We start from the raw sequence: 27078 nt of genomic DNA, 5'->3' as shown, positions 1-27078 counted from the left end.
GGATTTTCAATTTGTATTTGGCACTTTTTTTTTTTTTTTATAGAATATGTCTTCGTGACAGAATGTATATGTGTGGGCGTTAGGAGAGACGTCGAAATTAATAACAGTCGCGAGCGTGAAAAACGAGTTTTCCACTCGATTTCATCCAATGTCCTCGCGCGCGTTTCTAATCGCCCATGCAGACATTTTTCTTTTAACGAATTAAGATTTGATTTGCTTTTCGATAGGAGAAAATTTCCTCTCAAAAAACGCGCGTATTTATGTACTAGATGTCACTTTCTGCTCGTATTTTTGGCGGGAAAAGTTCTACAAAATCGGAGCACAAAACAAAACGGCATTTAAACCTGCTCGGCTAATTTGTGTTAAAAAAGTTTGTCGGAGTGTTTACAACGCTGGTGTATTTTGATTCAAAGAAGAGTACAAAAAACATGTCAAAGGCAAAAGCGTCGGCAGCCAATGCAAAGAGGTCGAGACCGATAACTGCTTGGCTCAAGAAAACCGAGGTTAGGAGTAATCATAATATATATCTCTAGAAGCGATTACGTGAATTTTTCTCTCCTCTTTTCATTTACGAATTAGAAATCCGAAAATTTACTTATGTCAGCTTTTTTCATTTGTAAGTACATCGAAAGTAAGTGTTTTTGTCTGTTTTTTTTTTGTGATTGATGGGCTTTAAAAGCTTATCTTATTGAACAAAAACTGTTGCAATTTCTTACACATCGCGTGTGTTTACTTTGAATTGTTGGCGTATGTAAGCTCATTAATTATTCGTTGCTAGCAGAATCTGGTAGTGGAAGAAAAAGAAACCGACGAAGTCAGTGCCAAACTGCTCAAGCTGATACCAAGAGTTTGCTTGGAGCCACTTGATGATAACATTTTAAAGCAGTCTAATGTGATTGATGGTGTGAAGAACTTGAGCTTGAAGAATAGTGTTACTACCAAGAAAGTCAAGGTAAAGACAATCAGTAACTTGTTGTATTAAATTTTAGGTAAATAATTTAACACAAATGTAAATTATGTAGAATTGGCTAAAAAAAGACAAGAGTAGTGAAAATCAAGTCAAAGACTTGAGACGTTCAGCAAGAAATCTTCCACCAAATGAAAAGGAAAAGGTATAATTTTTGAGTACAAAGATTTATCTTTTGAATCATCTAATAGAATGTCTTATTGTGTTGTTTTAATTAGCTAGTAAAAACTGAAATAGAGCCAGACATCAAATCACTACCTGCTATCCTCTTCAAGGGGCGCATAAATTATATTCACGATTTTTATGATATTGCTAGTCTATGCGACAAGTTACTGTAAGTTTGCTCAAAACGGGTCTTCTTTTAATCTCTATCGTAAATAAGTATTAAATAAAATTATTTTTCGTATTTCTATTTTACAGAACAGATGTAAAACAAAGTAACGAGACAGTGATACCAGTAGGTTTTGACTTGGAGTGGCCGTTTAGTTTTCAAACTGGAAGTGGAAAGACTGCTCTGGCTCAAATTTGTTTATCCGAAAAAGAGTGTCACCTTTTGCACTTGTATAACATAAAAAAATTACCTTCTAGTTTTATTGAATTTTTGAGCCATTCAAAAGTAAAACTTGTCGGGGTCAACATTAAAAAGTACTGTACCCTTTTTTTCTAAATATACATTCAAGCCCACACTTATTAATGCCTAATAAACTTTTAGTGATGTGTGGAAGTTGACAAGAGACTTCAAAGAATTTCCAGGACAAAAAGTTGTTGATAACAATTGCTTAGACTGTGGACCACATGTTAATTCAGTCCTGAATCGATCCTGTCGATGGAGCTTGGAGAGATTGACTGCTTATTTGGTATTTACTCATTGATCTCCTGTTCAAAATAAAAAATAAAAAAAAAACGATTTGATTATTTTCTGTATTATTGCAGTTGAAGAAAAAAATTTCTAAGGACCCAGCTGTAAGAAAAAGCAAATGGCACATCCATCCTTTAAGTAACTCTCAAAAACTTTATGCTGCCACTGACGCCTACGTAATATTAATTCAATTATACTTTTTTTTTCAATTAGATTTCGCGCGAATTAAATAGTTGTAACATGATTTATTTCTGTTTTTCAGGTTTCATTACTACTGCATTTAACAATAGAGCAGAGAAAAGCTGAAATCTCAGCTAAAGAGGCAGAAAAAAAGCTGAGAATGAAATAAAAATAAAAAATGAAACAACTAGTTAAAGTATTCTGGGCAGGCCGCATGAGTTATGGTGGCGGTCTTCGATTGCAGCAGTGTCTAATAGATCGACACCACAATAAAGATCTGTGCGATACTCCCAACAGCCTCGTGCTCTTGGAACACAATCCAGTCTATACCGTAGGTATTAGGAATAGAGGGTATAGCGAAAAGGACGAGGCTCGCCTGCGATCACTCAGTGCAGACTTTTACCGTACAAATCGCGGTGGTCTTATAACTTTCCACGGCCCTGGTCAGCTGGTAGCATACCCGGTGATAAATCTTAAAAAATTCGAATCCAACGTGCGCTGCTACGTGTCACAGATTGAGAAAATGATAATTAGGCTTTGCGCGGAGTTCGGATTACGTGGAAAGACGTCACCCGACACGGGAGTCTGGATCGAAGATAGAAAGATCTGCGCTATTGGTATTCATGCGAGTAGATATATAACGAGTCACGGGTTGGCTCTAAACTGTAATACGGATCTTAGCTGGTTTGAGCACATCGTACCTTGTGGCATTGAAGACAAAGGAGTGACGAGTCTCAGCAAGGAACTGTCTGTCGATGTCCGGACAGAGGATGTGATCCCGGTGCTTAAAAGGGCCTTTGCTGATGAATTTCAGTGTGAAATGGTAGATATGAGTGGAGAGGAGATTGGTAAAATCATAAACAATTGTAAAAATGCCGCCAAGAATAGTGCCACTGTTAGTGCGATTAGTAGCTTGTAAGACTGTTGAAAAACAAACGTCATTATGGATATTTGTTTGACTATCACGACAATCGTGTTGTTTTAAAAAAAATTTTTTCGAATCATACTAGAGAAATTTTTATTTTTACTCCATTAGGCCGCGGACACATGGAGAGCATAACGCGTACCGCGTAACCATTTAAGCCCATAAGAGTGAGAGAGAGGTAAAGTAGGCGAAGTCACTCTTATGGGCTCAAATGGTTACGCGGTACGCGTTACGCTCTCCATGTGTCCGCGGCCTAAGTCGTAATTTATTGACGATATTTTTCAAAGAAAACAAACATTAGAACAAATATATATTGCGTCTGCAGATTTTTAACATACATTGTAAAAATATTTATACATCTACAAATAATGAATAAATTGATAAGTTACAAAAATGTTTTAAAAGTTTTATTTTTTAAATTGGTGTCGTTAATACAGAAAAAAAACGCGTGGTATCTACACATGCTATTTTTCTAAATACAATAAAGTGTAGTTTTTAACACAGCCTACGGATTTTTTCAAATATTGATAGCGATTTCAGAATCAAAGCAAATAAAAATAATTTTGCACTACGATACTATGTTTAGACATAGATATTAGTAAAGTAAATAAAATTGTAAATTATCTAAAAATCATTTTGATTAAATTAAAAAGTCAACAAAACACTTTACATAATTTTGTGGTATTTTTATCACCGGCAGTTTACGCAGCCTACAGTACATACGCATTTTAAAAAACGTAATCCAAAAATTATTTTTCAGCAACGTTGTAATAAAAAAAAGTAATCTTACTCTAAAGGTTGTCATTGTCGTAATCGAAATAACCGTTGTATATCTTATCCAGCGAGTAGCGAGTCACTTGTGACTAGATCAAGAGAAAATCGAAATACATTATGGGCCTCTATTTTTATGCGAAAATAAATCACTTTGTCTAACGAGTCCCAAGAATTTAAGATCTTTTATCACAAAATACATGGTCCATCTCATCTTAACGTCAATAATTTGTAACATTTATTCAACTGTAACAGGATCATATATTTTCACGTACAGCTTTCATCCCCAAAATATTAGCAACAATATTACAACTCATTCAAAATATGTCTAATTATCAAAAATTCAACACTCGTAAATATTTTCTGAATAGAAAAAAAAAAAAAAAAAAAAAAAATCCAACAATACTGCACAATTAGGCACTCGACAAAAAATTCTTGGTACTTCAACAGCGGCAACTAACGCGCACAAGCGGAGAGATCGCCACGAGCTCCCCTCAGCCGGCAAAGTGATCAAAGTGAAAGCTCATATTGGAACACCATTCGTCGGGCCCATCCCCGGACAGCCAATCTCACTCTGTCAGTACGTGAAGATACCTCTGACTGTACAATTCGGCCACTAAAACCCCGCAGTTGTCCAGAGCATTGTGCATCGAGTTTTTCGAGTCACGAATCATCTGGATAGATTGCTCGATGTCGTGCTTAAGCTCGGCGTACTGCTTATTTGTCAGAAGAGCCTCGAGACTCTGCATTGCTCGAATAGCCTCGGTACTAGGCCTCACATCTAGGGAAGGTGAATTCTGGTTTGAGTCCAAGTCGAGGCTTGGGGAACGTAGCGTAGCAACTCCTGGCGAGTGCTCTGTGTAGCGGACAACTTGATTGGATTGTGTTTGCTCGGATGGCGACTGATGACTGTCGGGCAGCTGTGCTAGACAGTAAACTGCCAGTGCTCGACTCAGGAACTTGCACCTACACGTTAATATAGTTATTAGTTAAGTAACTCCAATTCTATGGTTCAAAAAAATATATGATATTAGAATACCTAGATGAAAGCTGAGAACCCTTCCTGAGGCCTATTGCACCCAGAATATTCCAACCTTGGTTGGCATCGTCAGCTACGGTGAGAAGAGCTCTAGCTAGGCCTTTAAGCGAGCGGGCTGCTATCACTTTATTCTCGTTGTACCGGCATTGACGGTAAATTAATTCAAGGGCCTTTGCCCACAGCAACGGCAACTTTTCCTCTATCATTTCCCTGAAAAAGCAAATTAAATTTAGAAGCCTTAAATTTATAAACCATTGAAAAAAATCGAGCATCAACTTACGTAGGCTTAATGGCAGTAATCCAATCGATGAGATTGGTAAGAAGCATACCCTCTTCCCTGATATCACGACACGAAGGCAACCGTTTGAGGAAGATAGCGTAAAGCGAGAGGATTCGACCTTCGGCCACTAGTACACTTTCAACCGGTGGCTGACGAGGTACCACTGGCTGTATGATTGTTAAAACTGATGCCCACATTGGTCGAACTTCGTCGACCACTATAAATAAAAAAATTAAAAAATTGTTGATCCAGGAGCAAGTGCTTCGAAAAACATTTGTTTCAAGCTCATGACATACCATTGTACTTGAAATAGGCGTCTAGGGCAGCTTCCATGATCTCGCCGAGAGTCGAGGGCGAGGCCACAGCTATTCCAATTACGCGTAAGATACCCAAGAGGATAGGACTAGAAGCCGTTCGCTGAAGCAGCCAGTCTGCCCAGCTTGTACGCAATTGCTCCACAAGAACGTTACTTTGGTTTACCGAGTGCAAAAGTTCTGTCACTAGCAGTCCAGCCTCTGCTACCTGCAGCGGCTCCGATACAGCTATAAGCGAATATTTTTTTTATTTTACAAAAGTATAAATTCGATGAACAAAATTACCAAGACGAAAACTCACTGTTCATAATAATTGCCTCCATGTCATCTAGCATTCGTGATAATGCACTGGTGAAGGCCTTGATATTTGTCGAGACAATGGACTTGTGACGCGTTGTGCAGTTTACTAACAATTTGACACACGATCTTACGTACATTTGGCGCTTCTTCAACGTCGTTGGATGAAAGTTAACTACCGTAGGGTCGTAAGCTGCCACTATCTTTAACAAACTGCAAGAGTATTTTTTTAATTGTGATATTCGAGCTTTGAAAAAAAAGAAGCACCCATAGGGAAAAACTTACTTATGGATGGCCAGATCTAGAGAGTGCACCTGATCTGAATTGAGAGCCAAGATAACTCGAGGATCGCAGCTCATGACGTGCCAGTTGATGACCTGATCGTAGGCGTTCGCGTCGACCAGATGCCAAGCAAACTTTTCGGCTTCCTGAGTCAGCCTGAGAGCACGTTCGTTCTGCCGCACGTTGGGCTCGTTAGATAACTTGACTAGTAAATTAAGGAGGCAAATGTGTACTCGTCCAGACACCGGGAGAGGCTGGATGGCCAACTGATCGGACATCCACTGTGACCAGTTTATGCTGCAAAAGACGCTACCGAGAAACAGGTGGCTGTCAGGCAGGTACTGATCGATCACTTTGACCATGAACTCAACGTCCATGACACTGGGGCTAAACTTGATCCAAGGCAGGGACAAAAAGTTGCCGTGCACAACGTTCAGCACGTGATCTTTAACAGATGGATGGGCGTACTTCTGTACATAGAACTGCCAGAGGAAACCGAGAACCCTGTTTGATGCCGGCATAGTGTCGAGTATGAAGCGAACACATTCTATGAACATGGAGGTCATTCGATTGGCGTAAGGACCATCTGTGATTATCCAGGGCAAAAGGACGGAACGGTCGTCTGTGAGTTGCTGGATCCAAGCTGCGGTGGGCTCGCGAAGATTGTTGGTCCAGTATGGAGTTATCCAAGGCGTGAACATGTCACTCAGAACTGGCCAAATTTTTTCGCACACTAAAACAATCGTTGAATAGTTTGTTTAAGTAAGTACTTGTGGTTTGTCGCAAAACACTTACATTGATCGGCCAGAGTACCCCGATCGGATTGTAAAGTTGTGACGACTAGAGCATGACCAATCATGCCTAGAAGTATAGTCAGAGGCTCGTTGTAGATTCGATACTTGGGATACAGACCGTAGAGGCCGTATTGTAATCTTTCGGCCTCAAAGTGCTTTTTCAACAAAACTGCTGTATCGTATATCTAAAAACAATTCAATCAGATTTCTTTATTTATCCGTACAAACGAAATTTTTCGACCGAGAAAAATAAATACCTCCTGTTTCGAAAGCAGTCTTTGCTCCGTAGCGTATCGTCGAATCTCTTCGCGTACCTTACCCTGCCGCGGTGGCGGCGTATTTTTCGGACGACCGCTCAACGCACCGAGCAAATCACGCCAGACTTCTATCGCAAGACTTTGGTGTTCGCTACCACGTATGACGGCGCTCAGAACTTCGCCATAGTGTTCGGGAAACTCGTGTAGCAGTACCAAACGTAGGTGGTTGCGGAAAACTTCGTGCAGGACTAAACGATTGTCCTCGGGCTTCAAGCCCATGTTACATAGCGCTCGAATTACAAGATTGATGAAAGTCGAGCGTTCGCTCAGTCGCGGTCTTCGGTAGTTTAGCCAAGTGGCGACGTCAAACTGCAAGAGCGCGATTTTTTATTAGAGACATGGTATTAAAAATTTGTTTAAAATTTTCAAGAGGTTTTCAATTACCTTAGTTAGAAGGACGAAACAGAGATCGATGTTGGAGCCAGTGGATAATTCGACGATCCTCTGGTACATTTGGAGAAAAGTAGTGGCGCCTCCGGCGACTGGAGTGAAATGAGGTCCAAGCAAGCCACCGAGGGTAGGCCGTTCCAATATTGTTTCGAGCAGCGGTGGACCTTGACTTTCTTCGCCGCTTATGAAAAGCTTTGAATAACAATATTTTCCGTTAAACACAATGTTATCGATGAAAAAAAAAAAAAAAAAAAAAAAAAATGCAAGATCTCCACCTGTCCCAATTTTTCAACGCAAGTCGTGATGAGCTGCTTCGTTGGAGGACACAGCGCGGCTTCTTCGGAGAAAACATTAACGAGATAGTAAAATAATACGACACCGGTTTCCTGAACTTTGCGAAGAACTGCCGTGTTTTCCGTAGTGCGATTCACATTCAGTTCGTGCTCCAGTAATCTATAAAATAACATTCATGTATCGCTAATTTACACTGTTTTTCAACAATTTTCCCAGCACACTTACGTAATGAGACGGTCAGCAAAAACACAGCCCTGAATAACTTTGCTAGGTGGTGGCTGACTGGCTTTGACTAGTAAATTTTCGTACTGCGCTCGGTTCTGGCTAATCATCTGGTCGATGCCATCGCTCACCCGAGCTTCCGCGATTTTAATTCTGATAACTGCAGCCCCAGCGCAGTGGACGATCGGTGGAGTCCCGGAACGCGATCGTCTCTGACCGTAAGGCGCGGGGTCGCAAAGTGCGTGTAGGGTAACCTGGTTCTCGACGATTTTGTAAAGCGTCGGCACAAGCTCTAAAAACGCGCAGTCCACCGCTGTATGTTCAGACACCATAAAATTGAAGGTTTGCGTATAATCTAAAATCGCTTTGAGGTGGGGCCTGAACAGCTCGATGAGAGCTTCGCGATTGTAAAGGCACTCTTTGGCAACTTCTATAAGAGGCACATGATGCGTGAGTACCGGAGGAGACACAGGTTGCTCGTAGCTGTTCAATCGACGGAATATCCGTTGCAGTGGATCGGTTGGCTCGAGAGGAGTAATAGGCGTTGAATTGAGTTTCTTCGAGGAACCTTTGGACTCGCGTTTACAGTTGCGCTGCCACTTTTGCAGCGCAGTCTGTTGGCTACAGTGTACCGCCCACTGGTCGACGTACTCGAGCCACGGAGTCTGGTCGTTTTGCATGATCACGTTTAACTTTGAAGGCATGTAGTTTGGTGGAAAAGTGGGTAGATAAATTCCAGCTTCTTGAAGACGAGGTTCTTCCAGCCACAAAATAAGGGTCTCGTAATACCTGAAAAAAAAAATGTTGTTACAAACTGTGTCTTGAAAAAAAAACGCAATTTTTGAAAAATTTTACTAACTTGGCAGTGACGTCGAAGAAGACGCATCTCTCTTCAGCAAGCTCCTCGGACGCTTGCAGGCCGTCGTTTGAATTTTTTCTCTTGGTCTCGAAATACTCTTTGGTATCTATTAATCGTTTCTTCAATTTTTTCAAATAGCTCAAGTTGATCATACCCTCGAAAAATTTACTTCCAACTCCTCCCTTGTCCACAGTACTATAAAAAAAAAAAAAATGTTTTTTATCTCGTCTAACTGCAAAGGTAAAATCATATTTACCCTGTCTGGCTGGGAACTCGGGCCATGTAGAGAGAAAAAAAGTTTTGCCACAGCAATGGTAACAACGGATGGTCCATTGGCGTGTCAAGGGCTTGCTGAGACCATCTATAAATCGCTAAGCTATTCGAATTAAACACTGGAACTTTCACGGTCGCACAGGCTTTCTGTAAAAATGTCATTCTCTTAAATCCGCAAACTCTTACGTTGTATTCGCGAAATACGCAAACTTACCTTTAGAGCAGAATCGACAGATGTCTTGGACGTCTGAAGATAAAGTTCACAGAGCAGCTCTCGCCAGAGTCCAGTGTCAAGTTCGCGCTCCTGCTGTTCGGTTCTCAGGATCTGATGGGCCACCCAGACCTGTTGAATCGAGCCCGACAGTAAACTTTGCGTCGTCGAGGAGCCTGTAGCCCAACTAAGCAGTGAACTCAGTCCTGTACTACTATTGCTTCGCGTTGCTATCATGTTCTGCGGAAGAATGAAAAGAGGTTCGAATGTGCTTACAATTTTCAAAAAAGACTCCCTAGTGAGAACTCAAGCATTACGAGAATTTTAAGGTGTGCGTGCTTTGAGAACAACAGATATTATTACGTAAGTACTTTCTAATAAAGTGTACAGGAAATATCATTAGTGGTAGTGTTACTATAAGATTGGTGAGAGAAAACGGTAGCGTGAAGCTGGAGGGCAAAACTCAACGCATGTTTTATCTAGAATTTCATTTACCTCGTTATTTCCAAAGGAGGCAAGCTGATATGAAATAATAATTTCAAAATATGTATAAAGAAGTTTTTTATCAAAATTACTATGAAAAGTCTGTTGAAACCTTACCGAGAAAAGATTCTGGAAAATTTTGTCCGTGACTGCTCTCGCTCCCAAATGGAAAAATGCAGCTCTCATCAGGGTATCCACTAAAAACATGATGCTCTGATCTCTGTTCCAATCCGGCAACAAAACGAATATGTTGAGCCACAATTTTACCAATGCGTCGGGCGTTTGCAGCCGGAATCTGTAAATAAACATCTAGTTTACAAACACTTCGTACCAAAAAAAAATTTGTTTTTCCCCAAAAGTATTCGCAAACCTTCTCGAATTCTGTAACTGATACTCAATCATGTTAGAAAAGATCTCCAGTATCGGCCCGGGAAAATCCGGGGAAATAAGGTTCTTTGCCATCTTCATGTACGACCTATCCGCCTGTACCAAAGCTGCGATAATCGCAATGAACCTCTCGTTTTGTAACAACGACTCCGGACAGTCCAAAAACAGCGGCACTACATTACTCAGAACAATAATCACGTACTCGGACTTGTAATACGACTGCAGTACTTGCAGCAACTCAAAACCCTTGGAACAAATAATCGGCACCGAGTGTCCGTGCAACGTCATCCTAACTGCGGCATAGCAGGCAATCGGCTGCTTATCCCGCAATCCCTTGGCCAAAATCTCGAACTTGGGATCGGCGTCGAGGTCGGGCACATGAGAGAAAGCTTGGGCAGGACTGACAAACGCGTACTGGCTCGTAGCCTCGGATTGCTCGAGTTGATGTAGCCTCAGTCGAGACAGCGTGTCCCAAGACCAGGTGGCGAACGCGTGTTCATTGCTCTGGGGGCGAACCATCGACGAGACCTGTTTTACTCCTTCGGTTATGAGTGAGGCTGACTGAGCTGGTGTGCTCTCGGGTATGTATTTCATTACTAGCTTGACGATCAACAACGCTACTCGCCGATGTAGCTCTTGAGGTAGGAAAAGACCCTGAAACCTGATATTATGGTTTTTAGTCGATTTCGTGTTGAAATTAGATAGATCGATTGTTTTAAAAATTCACATATGCTACTTACGTATCGAAACCCCAGTTTAAGTGTGAAATTATCAGTCGAGCCAAATGACTTTCGGTCGAAGAAAGAGGAAATTGGTGAAGCCAGTCCGAGAGTACTTGAAAATCTTCGTCTTTGGGCACCCATCGGTGTATGTTTAGTTCAGTAAAAAGATATATGCTCAGCTGGAATGTACACGGTTCATTATATGAGGCATTAAGATTTTTAAAGTTAAACTTACTTTGCCAACAGACACAAAGTTGTCTTTGAGTTTGAAAATTATGTCCGACAACAGGGAGGGATATTTACTAGTTATATTAGACAGAAGCGACCTCGCGTCCTTTGAACAAGATTCTTGAGTTTTTGAACTCAAGAATCCAATCTAAAAAAAATTTGTATTTTACATCGTTTACTTGAATATTGTAACATATTTCTGAATTTTTGGAAAAAAAAAGCTATACCTGGAACAGATCAACAGTCGCAGCTCGAACGAATTCGTAATCTTCGTGAGTTCTAGCCATAGCCATGTTGGCAAAGGTCGTCAGCAAAAAGTAAGATTCGTCTCCAGGCAGATCGCTGAGTTTTTCTTCAAATTGCTTCCGCGGAAGGGATGAATTTAATTCAATTTCCCATTCTACTCGTAAAAAAGTGATTAATTTTACCTTTTTTTAGATTTACGAAAATCAGCGATTCTCACCTGTCGTGACATCGGGATTGGCCATGTCGTTCGTCGGCACGGAATCAGTGTGCAAAATATAAAATATCTGCCAGAGAATAGGCAGCGAGACTAATCGGTAAGGTATCGCTGCCAAGTACTGCCAAGCTCCCAAGCGACGCGACGAAAAGATGCACATGGTCGCTCTGAGGAAGAAGCAATCGTACTCAGTTTGCAACCTGATGAGCATCGACTCGTCCAACACTTGGCTCTTATTAAAAGACTCCCACAAGTCACTGGCGTACTGAACGACGTCTCTTATAAGTGCACTTAGTCTCTTGGTTAATTGCCGATATCGCGGCGAATCGTAAGTTTTAAGGCCCTTCTTCAACAGCCTCACTAAAACCGTTGAAAATGCGAAAATTCTAAGCATATGGTGCTCGGTGATGGATTTGCGATCCTGTCTGTAGTCGTTGTCGTCGTCAAGCTCGATGTACAACACCTGCTGAAACAGCTTGTCCAGTGGTATCTGATGCAACAGGCATATGAGATCGCTCTCGGACAAATTGACGCCCATGTTCGCAATATCCTCCTCATCTTCACCCTCTTCGTCCAGCATCACCCATACCGTGTCCTGGCTGTCACCTGTGTCTTGCAGAGATATTTGCACTTGCTCGAGAAACTTTTCCCTTTCCTTTATGGGTAGTAATATAATGGCTAAAGTAGCGACGATGTGATCCAAGTACGAGTCGTTTAGAGGCGAAGTGCTCTGTACTTTGATGCTGGTCCTCGGAGGAACGGGTACCTGCACGTAACCTCTGGCCCAATTCGACACGCCACCAGGACACCTCAGTATGTGACTGAGTATAAATAAATGGTCCTGCCAATTGGCGACTCTCAACAATACCACGACGAGTTTGGACAACCATTCCCTGGAGTCTGCGACGAATTTGCTATCCTTTAAAATCCTTCTTTGGAAATTGAAAAGTATCGTTATGCACATTCGCAATTCGACTAACTGAGGCATAGTGTGGGTGGCCGGCTTAATAGATACAAGGCTAACGGGTGCATTGGCGGTCAGGTTTGCAAATTCTTTGCAAGACACACAGACGCGCTGAAAGTTGAATAAAATATTCGTTTGACAAAATTAAAAGAACTTTGCAGTCGAGAAAATAAATGTTTACCTGGACGTAGTGTTCAATTTGAAGGCGCAAAGTCTCGGCTTCGTAACAGTAGAGAGCATGAATATTGTGCAATGATTCTTTTATAGCAGAGAGATTACGCGAGAGAGCACTAAGTGTCTGCTGGTTGAACTGAGCGATGGAGTACTCGTGAGTCGCACTCACGGGATTGCCATCCTGACACTCACCGGTTTCCGTTATTGTGGCCTTGTCAAGACACCAAAGCTGCTTTTGCGTCTCCTTGCAGGCTTTTTTCAGATTCTCCAGCTCGTGCGAATTTATTATCAGATGATTCCGTACGCGAAGGTAATTCATGAGAAGCTCGTGGAGTTTGTGCTGCTGCCTCAAGGCGTGACTCCTCAGCTGAACCTCGACAAATTCGTTTACAAATGCTTCAACTACGTTGAGCTCTTGGTTGCTATACAATGCAGCCAGCTGAGCTTCGCTGAAAGGTTTGACTGCTTTGTGGTTTACAGCTATGGTTTTCTCCGGAGTAAATTCTAACTGTCTGGCCGCGGATATTTTTTCTGCCTCTATTTTTTTCAAAACTTGAGACATTATTTCGGGCTCTGGAAAAATTTTGTCACGTAAATTTTGTACTGTTCCTAAAATTTCAAATATTATTATAACTATCTCTACCCACCTGAGATGACACTGGGATTTTCATCAAAAACTGGAGCACTTGGTGCAGTTTCTAGAAGATGAGTTGAAGCCATGCTCAATCTACTGTCTTCGACGATCTGCTCCAATTCGTCAGCCACCGGGGCTGACGGTATTGATGGATCCATTACAATAGGAAAAACCGTATCAACTTCATCAGCAGAAGACACTTTTTCCTCAGCATGTATTTCTATCACGTTTTCTATCAAGCTATTATTTTCTATTTGAGCCGAGTGGACGATAATGTTCGAATTTTCTTTTTCGTAGATTTCAGTGTCGTCAATGGCAGCGGAATGCAATTCGCTCTCCATGTTTTCAACACCCTCAGCCTTTGGGTAATTAGTAGGCGATTCCCCCAGAAGACACTCAAACTCCTCCAGAGTTGGTGCATCTGGTATTTGTCGGTCCAAAGTGATCGATCTTAAGCGATCTTTTTTCTTTTTCTGAAATAAATAATTTGTTTATCCCACGGATATTTCTTTGCTTTAAGAAAATGTATAAAAGTCATATTGACAACTGACATTTTTATCAAGACATAAAAAAACTAAGTAAAGGAAAAAGAAAGTAGTAATTAATCGTCTTAGTGCAATCACATGAAAAAAAGACGATTCAAAGCATTGGACCCCCACAATATAAATAACATGTCAGTCAATCATTCGTCTCGCAGTAAAACACCGTTCTTTGTGCACACAACAATCGAATGAAAACAAAAAAGTAAGATGTAAGATGACGCATAAAATCTTGTATATGTATATATATAATCGTATATAATCTCAATGTTTTGATATGAGAATGTAACTGAGGAATCACATAACCTCCTCTTTTAAATTTAATATTACCTGCTTTGATTTTTGTTTCTCCATTGTTGCTGCACTTTAATCACAACTCTATAACCACCAAACACAATAGTCACTAATATTTTAAAAAAAACGCTGATCACAACAATCCTAAAGCAGACGACTGACGAGACAATTTAGCTCTGCAAACATCATAATTTGCGCGTCTTGAATAACAATAATCACGACATTTCTTCTTTCATCATGCGTCGTTCGTACTTACGTACACTATACTTTAATATACTTGTAAACATTTTAATACTATGAATATAATTATGCACATTGCACTCTTTCGTAAAGTATACCACAACACTACACCCACACGTCAAAATAACAGCTGATGACAGCGCCCACATACATATACCTACAGGAGAATTAACTATGTAATAATCGATCAATTATCAATATTTTAAAATCTATACTGTACGTATTTTGCAACAATGGTATAACTGAGGTTGTAAACATTATATGCAAATTAGGCATCAGATTAATCAGATGGCAAATGCGTGTTTTTTTCCTTTGAAATTTTGTGTCATAGTCAAATGTCAGCACTGTCATTTAAAGTTTAATTTAGAAAAAAATAATTTTTCATGTTTTCGTTTTTAATAATCCGAATGAGTAATTTTAGTGAAAAAGAGACAGTTGTCTTTAATTTATTATTAGAAAAAATTATTGATTTTCAAAAATCATTCCTTCTAAAATTTGAGTTCAAAATATTTAATTATAGTTTCAAATTTGAATGATAAGGATAAATCTTTGATTATTTTTTTTACTTCAAAATCGAACGAAAATTCCTTCAAATTGAAGTATATTACGCCATTTGGACGCTTTAATATCAGTTCGAATCTGCATTTTGGACCCGTAAAAAAATATCAAGCACTAATTTGCGTGAAAAAGGCCTGCAAAAAAAAACCCATCCCTTGTGGGGATCGAACCCACGACCTTTGGATTAGAAGTCCAACGCGCTATCCTCTGCGCCAAAGGGACTTGAATTGGCGAGGTGAAATAGCACTACTGGCAGCAAGCACACGCTCGGCTTCAGTGTTTCGTTACTTTTTTCACTTTTTTTCATCTTACCATAAAGAACTACTTGGTATTTTCCATTGATTAATCACCTAGATGCATTTTTTTTTTTTTTTATTTCATCTCATTGTGAAAGGAGGACTTATTATAAGAAATCATTTTATTTATTTATATTGTTCATTAATACAAAAATTAATTAGTACCCAAAAATCAATTGTTTACATTTTTTTCCTGTAATTAAGATGTTACTAAAAAAAGTGGATCCGACACGTCAGGACAAATCATTTAAAAGTATTTTTCCTTCATTTTATAACTAAAGCAGAATATTGGGCTCGCCTGTGTACTGGAGTTGATGAATAATTCCTAAAAACTATAGTTAATTACTCGAAAAATTCATGGTAATTATTAAGAAACAATAAATGTTGTAAACTATCAGTTTTAATTAGATGTATATTTTCTAACTCTTAGAGACGAAAAAAAATAACAATAACTGGTATTCAGTTATAATGACAGTTGTTAAGTTTTTCTGGACTTAATTGATATTTTTATTATTGTGCCAATTTTAAAATACTTAGCGTCAGTTTACTTACTAAAATGTAAAAAGTCACTTACTTAAATGATTTTGACTCTAGCCTAACTTTATAAACTTTCCAAACTTTTTTCTACTAACTATAGGCTTTTTGTGCTTTCGACTTGTACGTGTACCTGTGTTGGCATAAAGGAAATATATTATAATGTATACCCATTCTGGGAAAAAAAAATTACTCTGCTAGAAACGGTAATTGTTTATTTATTGTTTTTGTCCAAAGTATTTTTTTTTTTACCATTTATACAATAACTAATAATAACATTGTGTTTTTGGAACAAGTATCCTACTAAATTGAGTTTTTATGATATACATTAATTAAAAACCTCATTGAGATCTCATTGTATTAACTATACCTATGCAGTGTACATTCCCTCGTAATGGGTACAACACTTTAATAGAAAAAAAAAAAAAAAAAAAAAATTACTCATGGTCTTTGATATTTATTATTATTATTATCTTAAAAGGTTGTTTATCAAGTGACTGAAGCCCTTTTATTCGTTGTATAATTGTTTGAAACACATCAAGTGTATTGTTTGGCGAGATTTTACAAAGATCAATTACATCGAATTGCAGAAAAATGATTGAGATGGTCAACAGAGATCTCATTAAGTATTCGGAGTTTGGTAAAGAAAAGGAAATATGTAATGCGTACGTACGTGTGTATCACTTGTGCTTCAAATGCTATTCGGTTAATTACTTTGATTTTAAATGTAATTTAACAAATGAAAAGTGTATTAACAACATCATAAGATTTTTATATTTTACATACGATAAATAAAATTTTTTTTTATAGTTTACTATTTTTTTTTTTTACACCACATTGCGTGTTTTTATTACCAACAAAAAAGCCTAAAAACACTAGAGGTCGAAACTAATCCTATTTTTACCTTATGACAAAACCATTGTAAAAGTGTCGATGTGCGAAATTTATAGAGAACTCGCATAGAGAGAACTATCTCTTTTTTGGTAATACTGTGTGCTCCGCGTACCAGTTTTTTTGTTGAAATGAAATTGTTAATTCCTATTGATTTTAGCCAAATTGATTTATTTACGTTTTACTTCATGTAAGTTATTAACAAAAATGATTCAAAATTATAAAATTTCAAGACTTTCTATTAAAAATCTTGTCTGATGAAAATTGTAAATATATTAAATAATTACCATTATTTATTAAATAGCTTTTTTTTAGTGCTATGTTTACAAAAGAAGGCTCGAAAAAAGAAATAGGTTGGAAATGAAAGGGTTTTTCAAGAAAAAACAAAATAATGAGCAAATGTATCCATATGTTTGAAGACATTATTAAATATTTTATAATAAATTAACAAAGTGTTACAATAGTTCATTAATGTTTTATTTTTTTTATCAGAATCGGGAATAGAGCTGTTTTGTCTCTTTGAAGTTTCGTATAAGAAATAACAGAAAATTTAATCGAATTAAAATAACGGACGAACCTATGGAATTTTTCCTAATTTTGCGGGGGGCGCTGAAATTGCTGCAGAGGTACCGGATATGGAGTGGGGGTAGCGAAGGGCCTTTAAGGATAGAGAGGGGACGTGGGGAGTAACCGAAAAAATAATGGAAAATTTTATTGGACATTTTATGAATAGATTGAAAATATTTGAAAAAATTTTGAAGAATACATGTACTTTATTGTTTTATGAACATATTAAACATTTTTAAAAAATTGAAGAATTTAATTATGTAAATAAAATAGAAGAATTTGCAAAAATGCCATACTGAGACAGTATTTTCGATTTTTTGAAAATTATAAAAAAAAAAAAAAAGTATGAACACGCCGGGGGTCTGACTCCCAATTACCACTTATCTCAGCGAGCCACTACGTTTTTTTTTTTTCGACATTAGTAGCAGCTCAAGCCAAGCCTAACACATGGGTAGGTCAGAGCCAGTGTGCACACAACTCTGACGACTGAAAAGCTAATTCGGCTATATATACTAACCAACTACTTTTTTCGCCACTTGCGGGAAAGGCACCGGAGCCACGCGGTTGGAGACGCAATCACAATAGCAGTGTTGTCTATCCGTTGTCGATAACTAATTAATAATAGCTGTTTTGCTTTACCACATATAGGTATACTACAGCGTTCAATTAGCGGTTACCGGTCACCTACAATACTATTATTAATTAGTTATCGACAACGGATAGACAACACTGCTATTGTGATTGCGTCTCCAACCGCGTGGCTCCGGTGCCGTTCCCGCATGTGGCGAAAAAAGTAGTTGGTTAGTATATATAGCCGAATTAGCTTTTCAGTCGTCAGAGTCGTGTGCACACTGGCTCTGACCTACCCATGTGTTAGGCTTGGCTTGAGCTGCTACTAATGTCGAAAAAAAAAACGTAGTGGCTCGCTGAGATAAGTGGTAATTGGGAGTCAGACCCCCGGCGTGTTCATACTTTTTTTTTTTTTTTTTTATAATTTTCAAAAAATCCAAAATACTGTCTCAGTATGGCATTTTTGCAAATTCTTCTATTTTATTTACATAATTAAATTCTTCAATTTTTTAAAAATGTTTAATATGTTCATAAAACAATAAAGTACATGTATTCTTCAAAATTTTTTCAAATATTTTCAATCAATTCATAAAATGTCCAATAAAATTTTCCATTATTTTTTCGGTGACTCCCCACGTCCCCTCTCTATCCTTAAAGGCCCTTCGCTACCCCCCACTCCATATCCGGTACCTCTGCAGCAATTTCAGCGCCCCCCGCAAAATTAGGAAAAATTCCATAGGTTCGTCCGTTATTTTAATTCGATCAAATTTTCTGTTATTTCTGATACGCAAAAAAAAACATTAATGAAGTATTGTAATACTTTGTTAACTTACTATAAAATTTTTTTTAACGAAGCCCCCCTACTAGTTAAAAATACTCTAGATCACGGAGTTACGATGATACTATTAAAGCAGTAATTTTCACACATTTTTTTTTCTCTCGACACTTGATAGTTGTTCGTAATCTGAGAGGGCAGGGACCATTTCTTTTTAATTTTATTATCTCACGTGACATTCCAACTCAACCCCCGGAGTCACGGTATAACTTACACAAGGGCACCAACTAACAAAAACTAATAAAATCAATGATGATCTCATTTCGATTAACCCTCGCAAAAAAACATATCCCTGGTAATAAAAAAAATTAAAAAAAAAAAAAAAAAAAAAAAACAAAGTTAACCCAAACTGACCAAACGTGTTTCTATTTACCGCAAAACAACGCACACCAGCGACAATGGCGGGTTTTCCATGCCATATATTTTCCGAGCTGTATACCCATACACGTGTATATTCGCGGATGGTTATACACATAGAACGAAAATCCGGGCAATAACAATTGTCGCGCTATAATCGTAAGCCCCTCTATATACACACAGATGTAGTTGACGCCGAAGGCTGAGATAGGAGCGTCCGCGTATATATATGTATAACAAAGAGGGTGGAGGGCTGCAAAGCGTGAAAATTAGTCGTGCGCGCGGATGTGTATGTATATACGTTTCGGGAAAAAGGGGGTTGGCTGGGGGCTGGGATTGGTCGGGAGGTATAAACGAGCCGATTAGGGTGCAAAGTCCCGATTGGTCGGCCGCGTCCTCGAATGGGGGTATTGGAGTTGCTGCTTTACAGTGCGGGGTTGCGCTTCGCTGGAGTGTGTGTGTAGATGTCGCACAGGGTTTTTTTTATAATTTTTCCGGAAAAAAAAATCCTTCATAAAATAGTGTAAAGTACCCAGTTCTCGAGGGCACTTTTTAATGATTTTTTTTTTTTGTGAGTTGAAAGAAGAAAAAAAACGGTTTCTTTAGCCAAAAAAAGAGTGTTGGCTGTTTAACTTTATAATATTTGCATTTAAATTATGAAAATATGTTAAAATGATGACAAAATTTTCAAAATTTATTAGTAGTTTCTTACCTGAAGGAGGTTACTTTTGGACAATCTGAAAGTGAAAAATAAGCACTGAGCCGTGAAAAATCATGAGGAGATAATTTTGGACATCAATTATTTGGATAAGAAATCAAATCAAGTACTATTTATTGCACAAATCATTTACGTTTCCATTTTTGTCTTATCAACCAATAATATGAACAACAATTTGTGATAAAACCAATAACCATCATGAAAAAAAATTACGATTCTAAAATAATAATTACAGTGTCCAACTTCGAGATCTATAATTTATAAAAGTAGAAAGCTATGATAAACAGTAAAAGAGAAATACAAATTTTTTTTTTGTTTACCGATCGCACACTAGAAATACCGTCATTTAACTTGATTTTCTATTTATGCTTGTAATCCCGGATGAAAAAAAAAAAAAACAAATTTATTTCCCACGGTAATTAAACATCATTGCTTCGAAATGTTATTCTCTATAGCTGTCCGAAAATCGATACCGATTTTTCACGATATCTTGTATACTTTACCTTTTAATGATCGCGAAATTGGAAAAAAGCTCCGACTACAAAAAAAAAAAAAGCCACAGTAATCATAATAAGTACAGATGGGATGTGAAAAAAAAAAAAAAAAAAAGAGTTCAAGAACCCTCGCAAGGCGTACAGTTGTTTTGTTTAAAAAAAAAAAGTAAGCGGAGGAGATCGAAGAAGTATCCTTGATTATATTCACGGACGCGCGCACAACTCGCAATCAATCCCTCCATAAGACGCTCATCCCTCCCTATGAACACGTACATATACGTATTTTTAATTTTTCCCGTGCATCAATATCGATTGGCCATAATCACCATATACAGATCATGTGGTCCCAAAAATTACATACGTACACACACAGAGAGACTATCGTCACCTTTCAAAGCATCGTTACAACGACGTACATCAATCAGACTCCCTCACGGTGATACATTTCAATTGAGCTACGTACACCTTCTTGCACGTATATCCACCGTACAATGAAAAATGAAAATGAAAAAAGTAAGGAAGGAGGGGGGGGGGGCCAAGCGAAGGAAAAACATCGGCATATAACAGATGTAGCGGCTGATTAATCGTCGGCGATCCGGGAGAGGGTAATTTCCAGGCGATCGGCAGCGTACATATATACATGTATACATTCGAGTGAAAAGGGATGAGAGAAAGAAAAAAAAAATATAAAATAAAGTGTACGAGAGAGAGAGAGAGAGAGAGAGAGGGACCTGGTCATCACCATCATCCCCCGCTACCTATATATATATACAGCGGTTCGGGCTTCCTTCCTGTCCCGCGCGGGAGAAGACGAACGGACACCACACGCACTCGAGCTACCGTGGGCGCCGTGACGCTCCCGACTTTTCTGTTAAAGTAACAACGCAAAATTAAAAAAAAAAAAAAAAAAGAAAAAGATGAACCACGCGGTCTTCGAGACTCGTATCCTCGCGAAAATGGCCCCTAAGTTGAAATAGTATCCCTTCGAGAGGGGCCATTTGAAAAAAAAAAGGCGCGGGGGGAATAATGTCCAAGATGTGCGTGACGAGTCCATTACCGGCTACGCCGGGGACAAAGACGCGGCCGTCGCTGCCGCGCGAGTTTTTCGCGCGTATCTACGAAACGAGCTGCAACGAAGGGGAGGACGACAACAACAACAACGAGGACGAGGAGGTGGACGTGACGTGCGCGAGCGACGACGAGGATCGCGGTGCGGGTGGTAGGTTGCCGCTGGTGCAGCGGTTGCTTTTGCCGGGACGCGCCAACGGGGCGTACTGGGCGCCTCTGAGGCTCGAGCATTTACTGCAGTCCGGCGACGGGCAGCCCAGGGCCAAGCAGCACTGCCAGGGATACGCCGAGTATTGTGAGTTGGCCCTTTATTATTATTATTTTTTTTTTATTTCTCGTTTTGGAGCTGTGTCTGAAAAAAGGCGTTTTGTGTGTATAAGGGCCGTTTTTTACAAAATCCACCGAGAGAGTAATATGGTAAACCAAAATACCTAGAGACTTTTTCACATGGTTTTTCATGTTTCGAGCAGTCAATTTTTTTTTTTTTTTTCATCGTAACTACCGTGATATTTGTGGAGTAGAAATTACTGTCCAGCAATTGAGTGGTTAAAATTAGCGTTACTCAAGTGCATTAATTTTCATACATTTTTTTTTTTCATAATGCAACATGTAGAAAAATATGTAGGCAATGGATTTGTGGAAAATTTCAAAGAAATCGGTCAGCTCTCATTATATTAAATATCGGCTTGAAAACTGGCGAAAAAGTTACAAAAAATGGCACTTTTAAGGATTTATATCCAACAATTTTTCTTCGATCGCATTAAAATAATATCACGCAAGTGATGAGTTGCCACTAGAATAATATATTGAGGAGCTTCGTCGAAATTTTTGCGGAAACGTTAATTTAATTAAATTATCCTACGATATTAGCGGAATATGCATGCAATGGGTTAAAAATCCACGCGCGACAAGAAAAAAAAAAAGGAAATTCGTCAGTTTCAAGGATTATACGTACTCAAGCGCGTCAAGATAAAATTTTTTTTTAGAGCCACGAGAAGAAAAAGAAATGGGCGGTGATTTTATAACGTATGTATATTCTCCCCGCGAAAGATGAATATTGACGTACAAAAGCCCCCACGATTTTTTACTCTCGTATTGTGTATACACTTGTAATACGGCGTTGCTTCGCGCGGTGCGAATGTATATGGGCCATTTCCTGAAAAATACAGCAAATTCAATAAATACCGTAAATATTTACCGAAACGATTTTCGTATCTTCTTCATTGTTGTAAAATTTATCATATTAAAAGCACTCGACCTCTAAAAACTGCAAGAAAACCAATCACGAAACATTTTAGCCCACGAAAGTGGCGTCATGGTTAAGAAATGGCATTTCCAAAGATATACATTTATCGGATCAACAAATACATATTGTAGCCTCTCCTTGTCCATGTATAAACGACGACAAAACGCCATAAATGTTTTTGACTTTGTGAAGAAAAAAAAAAAAAAAAAAGATTTTTGCCACTAAAAACCGTGAACAATTTTTAACTTAAAACCCAATAAAATTTTCGTAAACCAACCCATGTATACGCGCGTTGTACAAAACCGAGCTACAGGACACGCATAATGTATATATATATATACCCACAGGAGGCGGGGCTGATCCTCTCTCGGCTCGCCACCTCTCTCGCGCGCGCCACCGCTTTGGCGGACATCACGACGATATTGTGATGAGATTACGGAAACGCAGTTGGCCGCGTCTCAATGGCACTTTGGTGTATACACACACACACCGATCTTTTCCCCTTTTCTCTTCGTCCCTCGCCTCAAAAATGTCGCCATGCGAAAATCATCTTGCCCCCCCGGAAAATGTGTGACTTTTTTTTATTCGCAATACTTTTTTTTACACGTAATCGAAAAAAAAAAATAATAAGTTTTTATCAGATAATGTACAAATGTATCTCGTATGTGACATATTTTGCTTTATGTGTACACAAAGGACAAGAAAACGTCTCGTGTATTGTTTTTCGTAATATTTTGTTTTATTGCTAAAGAAAAAAAAGTTACACGAGATTAAAAAAAAAAAAAAAAAAAGCATCTCATGTACATAAACTTCTACAAAGGGGCCAAAGAAAGAGAGAAAAAGAAAAAAAAATGTATATACATATATATACACTTGAGGTAATATAAGTACGCAATAAAAGTGGCATCAGCGATCCACGTCTCTTGAATTGAGCTGATTGTGTCGAGATTTAAGAGTATCGCGTGCATTGTGGGCTTTTTGAGCGCGAGCGAGCGATAGATCGGGGACGTGTGCACAAAAGTCGCGCTAAAGGGATTTTTCGGCTGGCCGAACTTTTAAACGCCTCCTAATCCCCATCTATACAAATGTACTTACAAAAGTATGATGTATGCCTGTGTTTTTTTTTTTTTTTTTTTTAACACACGCAACACTTGTCGTGTACGGGGACATACGTTTCGAAGTGGCGGTACTCGTGGGGTGTTTATCTCACACCCTTCTCACGTACAGGGATTACTTTACAAATTTTCACTTGCTATGCTTATACAAGTACTCAGGCTCGGGCACAATTGTTTTTTGGATTTTTAAACAATTTTTTAAAGTACATTCTTTGTTAGGCAAAATTTTTTTACCATAATAAATGAACGACGTTTATTTATTTTAATTTCATGGCGAGGGAGCCTAGATAAGTGAAGCTTCTCAATTACGATTAAAAATTTTTTGTTCATCACCACCATGTACAATAAAATATTTGGATGAATCGTTTTTTTTTTTTCTGACAGACAAGTACAATAATTATTTACACGATAAAGTTTATTGTCAATAAAGTATTTTCAACTGAACATTTAAATGCTTTGAGTGTTTTTTGTATTTGAATTTTTTTTGTGTTCTTTCAAATTATAATATATTTGTAATTATTACTGTTTTTTTGTTTAATAAATAACAGTAATGAATGTTATTTTTAAAGTATCTCAAGTGAAATATATTTGCTGGAAAAAGCAATATTTTACGAGAAGTAATAACAAAAAATGTTTAATATTAGCAAGAAAAAAATGGTAAAAGTATCCGGCACGCCCAAAAATCTGTAAAAACTCACAATACACGCGGCGTAAGGTTTCTCAGGAAGCTGAGGAAAAGAAAAAAAAAAAAAAAAAAATATCCCAGATCGCACACGCATAATCGATACAATTAGGATGTACAGCGACGGCTCCGTAATTATACGGATATGCTTGTACACGCGCGGGTTCCTTCCTGTATAAGTCCACCCACGGAGGGCTTCCGGGGCCAATCTGTTCCTCCGCTAAATACGCAAAAGACGACACCTCCGTAATCTGACACCATCCGCATCGGTGGGCAGCCTTAAAACGATATCCCCCTTTTGCTCTCCTCTTCTTTTTTTTCTATTTAAGGTATACCGATATACGGAGATTTTTTTTACTGAAGGAAAAAAAAAAAAAATAAAAAATAACAACAGTATACGCGTGTGTGATTTTAGTGCAGCGACGGGAGAAAAAAAAGGGCCAACCCCGGCGTCAGCGGACTACGTTCAGCAGCGAGCAAACGAGACGACTCGAGGACGAGTACCTGAAGAACGAGTACATATCGCGGGGCCGGCGATTCGAATTGGCCGCGGGGCTGAAGCTCAGCGAGACGCAGATTAAAATTTGGTTTCAAAATCGGCGCGCCAAGGACAAGCGTCTCGAGAAGGCCAAGATGGACCAGCAGCTCAGGTGGGTGTAGTTTTTTTTTTTTTTTGGTGGTATAGACTTGGGCACGGATACTTTTGTCATTTTTTCCTGTTTCTTAAAATCTTTTTTTTTTTTTCAGTACTATTTAACGACACATTGCTTTAATATGATTTTTTTTTTTTTTTTTTTTTTTTTTCTAATAACGATACGCTTCAAGTTGAAAGAAAAAGTCGCAGTATCTTAAAAAGTGTTTAAATATTCGATATCAAGTTACTTTAACATGTGAAAGGTATTGTATAAAATTTTTCTTCATTTTCTGTTACGAACAGAGATGCAAAAGAAGTTTTTTTGGTAAACATAAAGTATCTTATTTATGAAGAAAAAAAAAACGAATCTATGCAAATGATCAACATCCATCAAATGATTGTGTCCAAGTCTGATTGTTGGTGACTTGATTAAAGTTTGATTTTGGAGAGAGAGAGAGTGTGAGAGGGACCTGCAGCTACTGCGTGGGTGAGGGAGCGAGTTGCTAATTATTTATTGTAAGCTCCCTCGTGATCGTTTTTTTCTATCCCTACGCAAAAACGTCTGCTCTATTTTAAACTCTTTTTCATCCAAAAATTAACTTTTTATGCGATTGAATAATTTCACATAAATGGCTGTTACCGATTTTTTCTCATTTTCTCCCTGGAAAATAAAAAAAATTGAAACACTACTCATTCACTATAAACGTGAAACATTCATTTAATTCATAATTATAAGGAAAAAAAAAAGATATAATTTTGATAAATCGTTTTAAACCACGAAAATCGGTAAACTAAAATTACCGGTTTCTATATAAAAAAAAAAAAAAAAAGAGGGGGTTTCTCGAAACGGAAAACTCTATTACCCTTCCAATATCACACACAATAGCGGCCAAATTGAGAAATCAAGAGAATCACATTAGTAAATAAATACACGAGCTGCCCGTCCAACGTCCCCCACTTGCCCACTTTAGAAAAACACAGCTGAGCCCGTTTATCGAAACTCAAAGCTTATAAAAGTACCCAAATAAAAGGGGGTGAGGAGAGGGAGGAAGTACGCAAATGTATATATACACAGCTTTAGGCGAGAGAGATAAAAGAAAGATGCAGCAAAGCGGTAAAACTGAAATAATAATCGCTCGCTCCCTCACCTCCGTGCCCATTAGAGGGTGATATGTGCACGTAATGTACAATGTGGGGGTTAAAAGAGATCGGTACTTATGTAACGAGCGAGCGCCTCATCATCATCACACCATCGATAGGTGTACCATTATACACACACGCTCCACATCTCAATCGACGTCCCGTCCCCCTCATCACCTCTCATATTATGATCTTTTTTTTTTTTGTTCTCATACCACCCGCGCTTGCATGCACGGGGGCGTTCACGATTCATCAAGTTCCTCTTGATGCATCCCTGTATATCCCGATATTGTATTACGTGCTATTTCTAATTTACGACGCGTCTTTATTGCCACGATGTTATTTAGCATCGACACGCGATCTCTAGTACATACATGCAAAACCATATATTTCTGTAAAAGTAATGACAATTGTTTTTCATATATCGCTAAAAAAAATATTATATAATATATTTTTTGGCCATTTGGAGGAATTAAAAAGTAATTTCCAGCAAGTGAAACACAAACCCCAACCGCAACGAGCACCGCTACTATTAAGTATATACCTACGCCTCGTAAGTGGTGGTTCGCGTGCCGGGAAGATTCTCCCTTTTTCGTTTATCTTGTTATTTTCCTTTTACACCGGGAGAGGAGTAAAAATAGTATATAACAATAGAAAACGATAATCGCCCGACTTATCCAATGTGCTGGATCGGTTTGATGAATTTGTGCGAGTTGGTAAACAAAACAAAAAAAAGTAAATAAAAAAATAAAGCCTTTGATTTTTCCCTAAATTACAGAAACATAGCGATTGCGGGGAGCCTCATGATGGGCGTGCCGACTGGGCCTTGTCGCTTCTGTCAGGCCCCGTTTTGCCTGTGCGCTTGTTTGCGCTCGACCACGGCAACTGCCCTGCCGTTTCCTCGGCCATCCAACACTACGACAACGTCAGAACCTCGAGGATCGGCGTCCACGCTCTGATACAATTTAGTTTGA

General features: G+C 38.6%; 4 protein-coding genes and 1 non-coding gene across 10 annotated transcripts; 3 read left to right on the top strand and 2 right to left on the bottom strand.

Moving 5' to 3' along the window:
• Window positions 1-286: 286 nt before the first annotated feature.
• On the top strand, window positions 287-2175 carry WRNexo (WRN RecQ like helicase). 2 transcript variants are annotated; one of them, XM_014348476.2, is made up of 8 exons: window positions 287-503; window positions 782-952; window positions 1023-1112; window positions 1186-1301; window positions 1388-1612; window positions 1680-1824; window positions 1901-2002; window positions 2089-2175. In XM_014348476.2, exons 1-8 carry the CDS (start codon window positions 429-431, stop codon window positions 2173-2175), a joined length of 1011 nt encoding a protein of 336 aa, XP_014203962.2. In that variant the 5' UTR covers window positions 287-428. The 2 variants fall into 2 exon arrangements, with proteins under 2 accessions (XP_014203962.2, XP_014203961.2); XM_014348475.2 differs by having other exon boundaries at window positions 779-952.
• Window positions 2176-2184: 9 nt separating this feature from the next.
• Window positions 2185-3335, top strand: Lipt2 (Lipoyl(octanoyl) transferase 2). The gene has a single exon (XM_014348477.2). The coding sequence runs from the start codon at window positions 2185-2187 to the stop codon at window positions 2923-2925; it is 741 nt and encodes a 246-aa protein (XP_014203963.2). The 3' UTR covers window positions 2926-3335.
• Window positions 3336-4105: 770 nt separating this feature from the next.
• Epg5 (ectopic P-granules autophagy protein 5) lies at window positions 4106-14459 on the bottom strand. 5 transcript variants are annotated; one of them, XM_089595542.1, is made up of 25 exons: window positions 14196-14459; window positions 13340-13799; window positions 13246-13295; window positions 12700-13200; window positions 11558-12629; window positions 11322-11494; window positions 11102-11242; window positions 10885-11045; window positions 10128-10805; window positions 9875-10052; window positions 9770-9793; window positions 9278-9514; window positions 9047-9210; window positions 8791-8985; window positions 7935-8720; window positions 7691-7868; window positions 7410-7607; window positions 6966-7334; window positions 6710-6893; window positions 5918-6647; window positions 5637-5845; window positions 5318-5563; window positions 5022-5238; window positions 4742-4951; window positions 4106-4668 (listed from the first exon to the last, which is right to left on the bottom strand). In XM_089595542.1, exons 1-25 carry the CDS (start codon window positions 14217-14219, stop codon window positions 4272-4274), a joined length of 7782 nt encoding a protein of 2593 aa, XP_089451668.1. In that variant the 5' UTR covers window positions 14220-14459; the 3' UTR covers window positions 4106-4271. The 5 variants fall into 5 exon arrangements, with proteins under 5 accessions (XP_089451668.1, XP_089451667.1, XP_014203958.2 ...); XM_089595541.1 differs by having other exon boundaries at window positions 11549-12629; window positions 12700-13265; XM_014348472.2 differs by having other exon boundaries at window positions 12700-13265.
• A 647-nt stretch (window positions 14460-15106) lies between these two features.
• On the bottom strand, window positions 15107-15179 carry TRNAR-UCU (transfer RNA arginine (anticodon UCU)). The gene has a single exon. It is a non-coding gene; the product is annotated as a tRNA-Arg (tRNA).
• Window positions 15180-21245: 6066 nt separating this feature from the next.
• Window positions 21246-27063, top strand: LOC106636121 (homeobox protein rough). Its single transcript, XM_014348413.2, has 3 exons — window positions 21246-21582; window positions 24746-24980; window positions 26883-27063. The coding sequence occupies exons 1-3, from the start codon at window positions 21246-21248 to the stop codon at window positions 27061-27063; spliced, it is 753 nt and encodes a 250-aa protein (XP_014203899.2).
• Window positions 27064-27078: the final 15 nt, after the last annotated feature.

Source organism: Copidosoma floridanum, unplaced genomic scaffold, assembly GCF_036245765.1.
Source record: "Copidosoma floridanum isolate Cflo_tuat_1 unplaced genomic scaffold, Cflo_Japanese_pri ptg000025l, whole genome shotgun sequence".
Classification (NCBI taxonomy): Eukaryota; Metazoa; Arthropoda; class Insecta; order Hymenoptera; family Encyrtidae; genus Copidosoma; species Copidosoma floridanum.
Note: the sequence above shows the minus strand (reverse complement) of the source record. Positions and strands in the feature narration are given on the sequence as shown.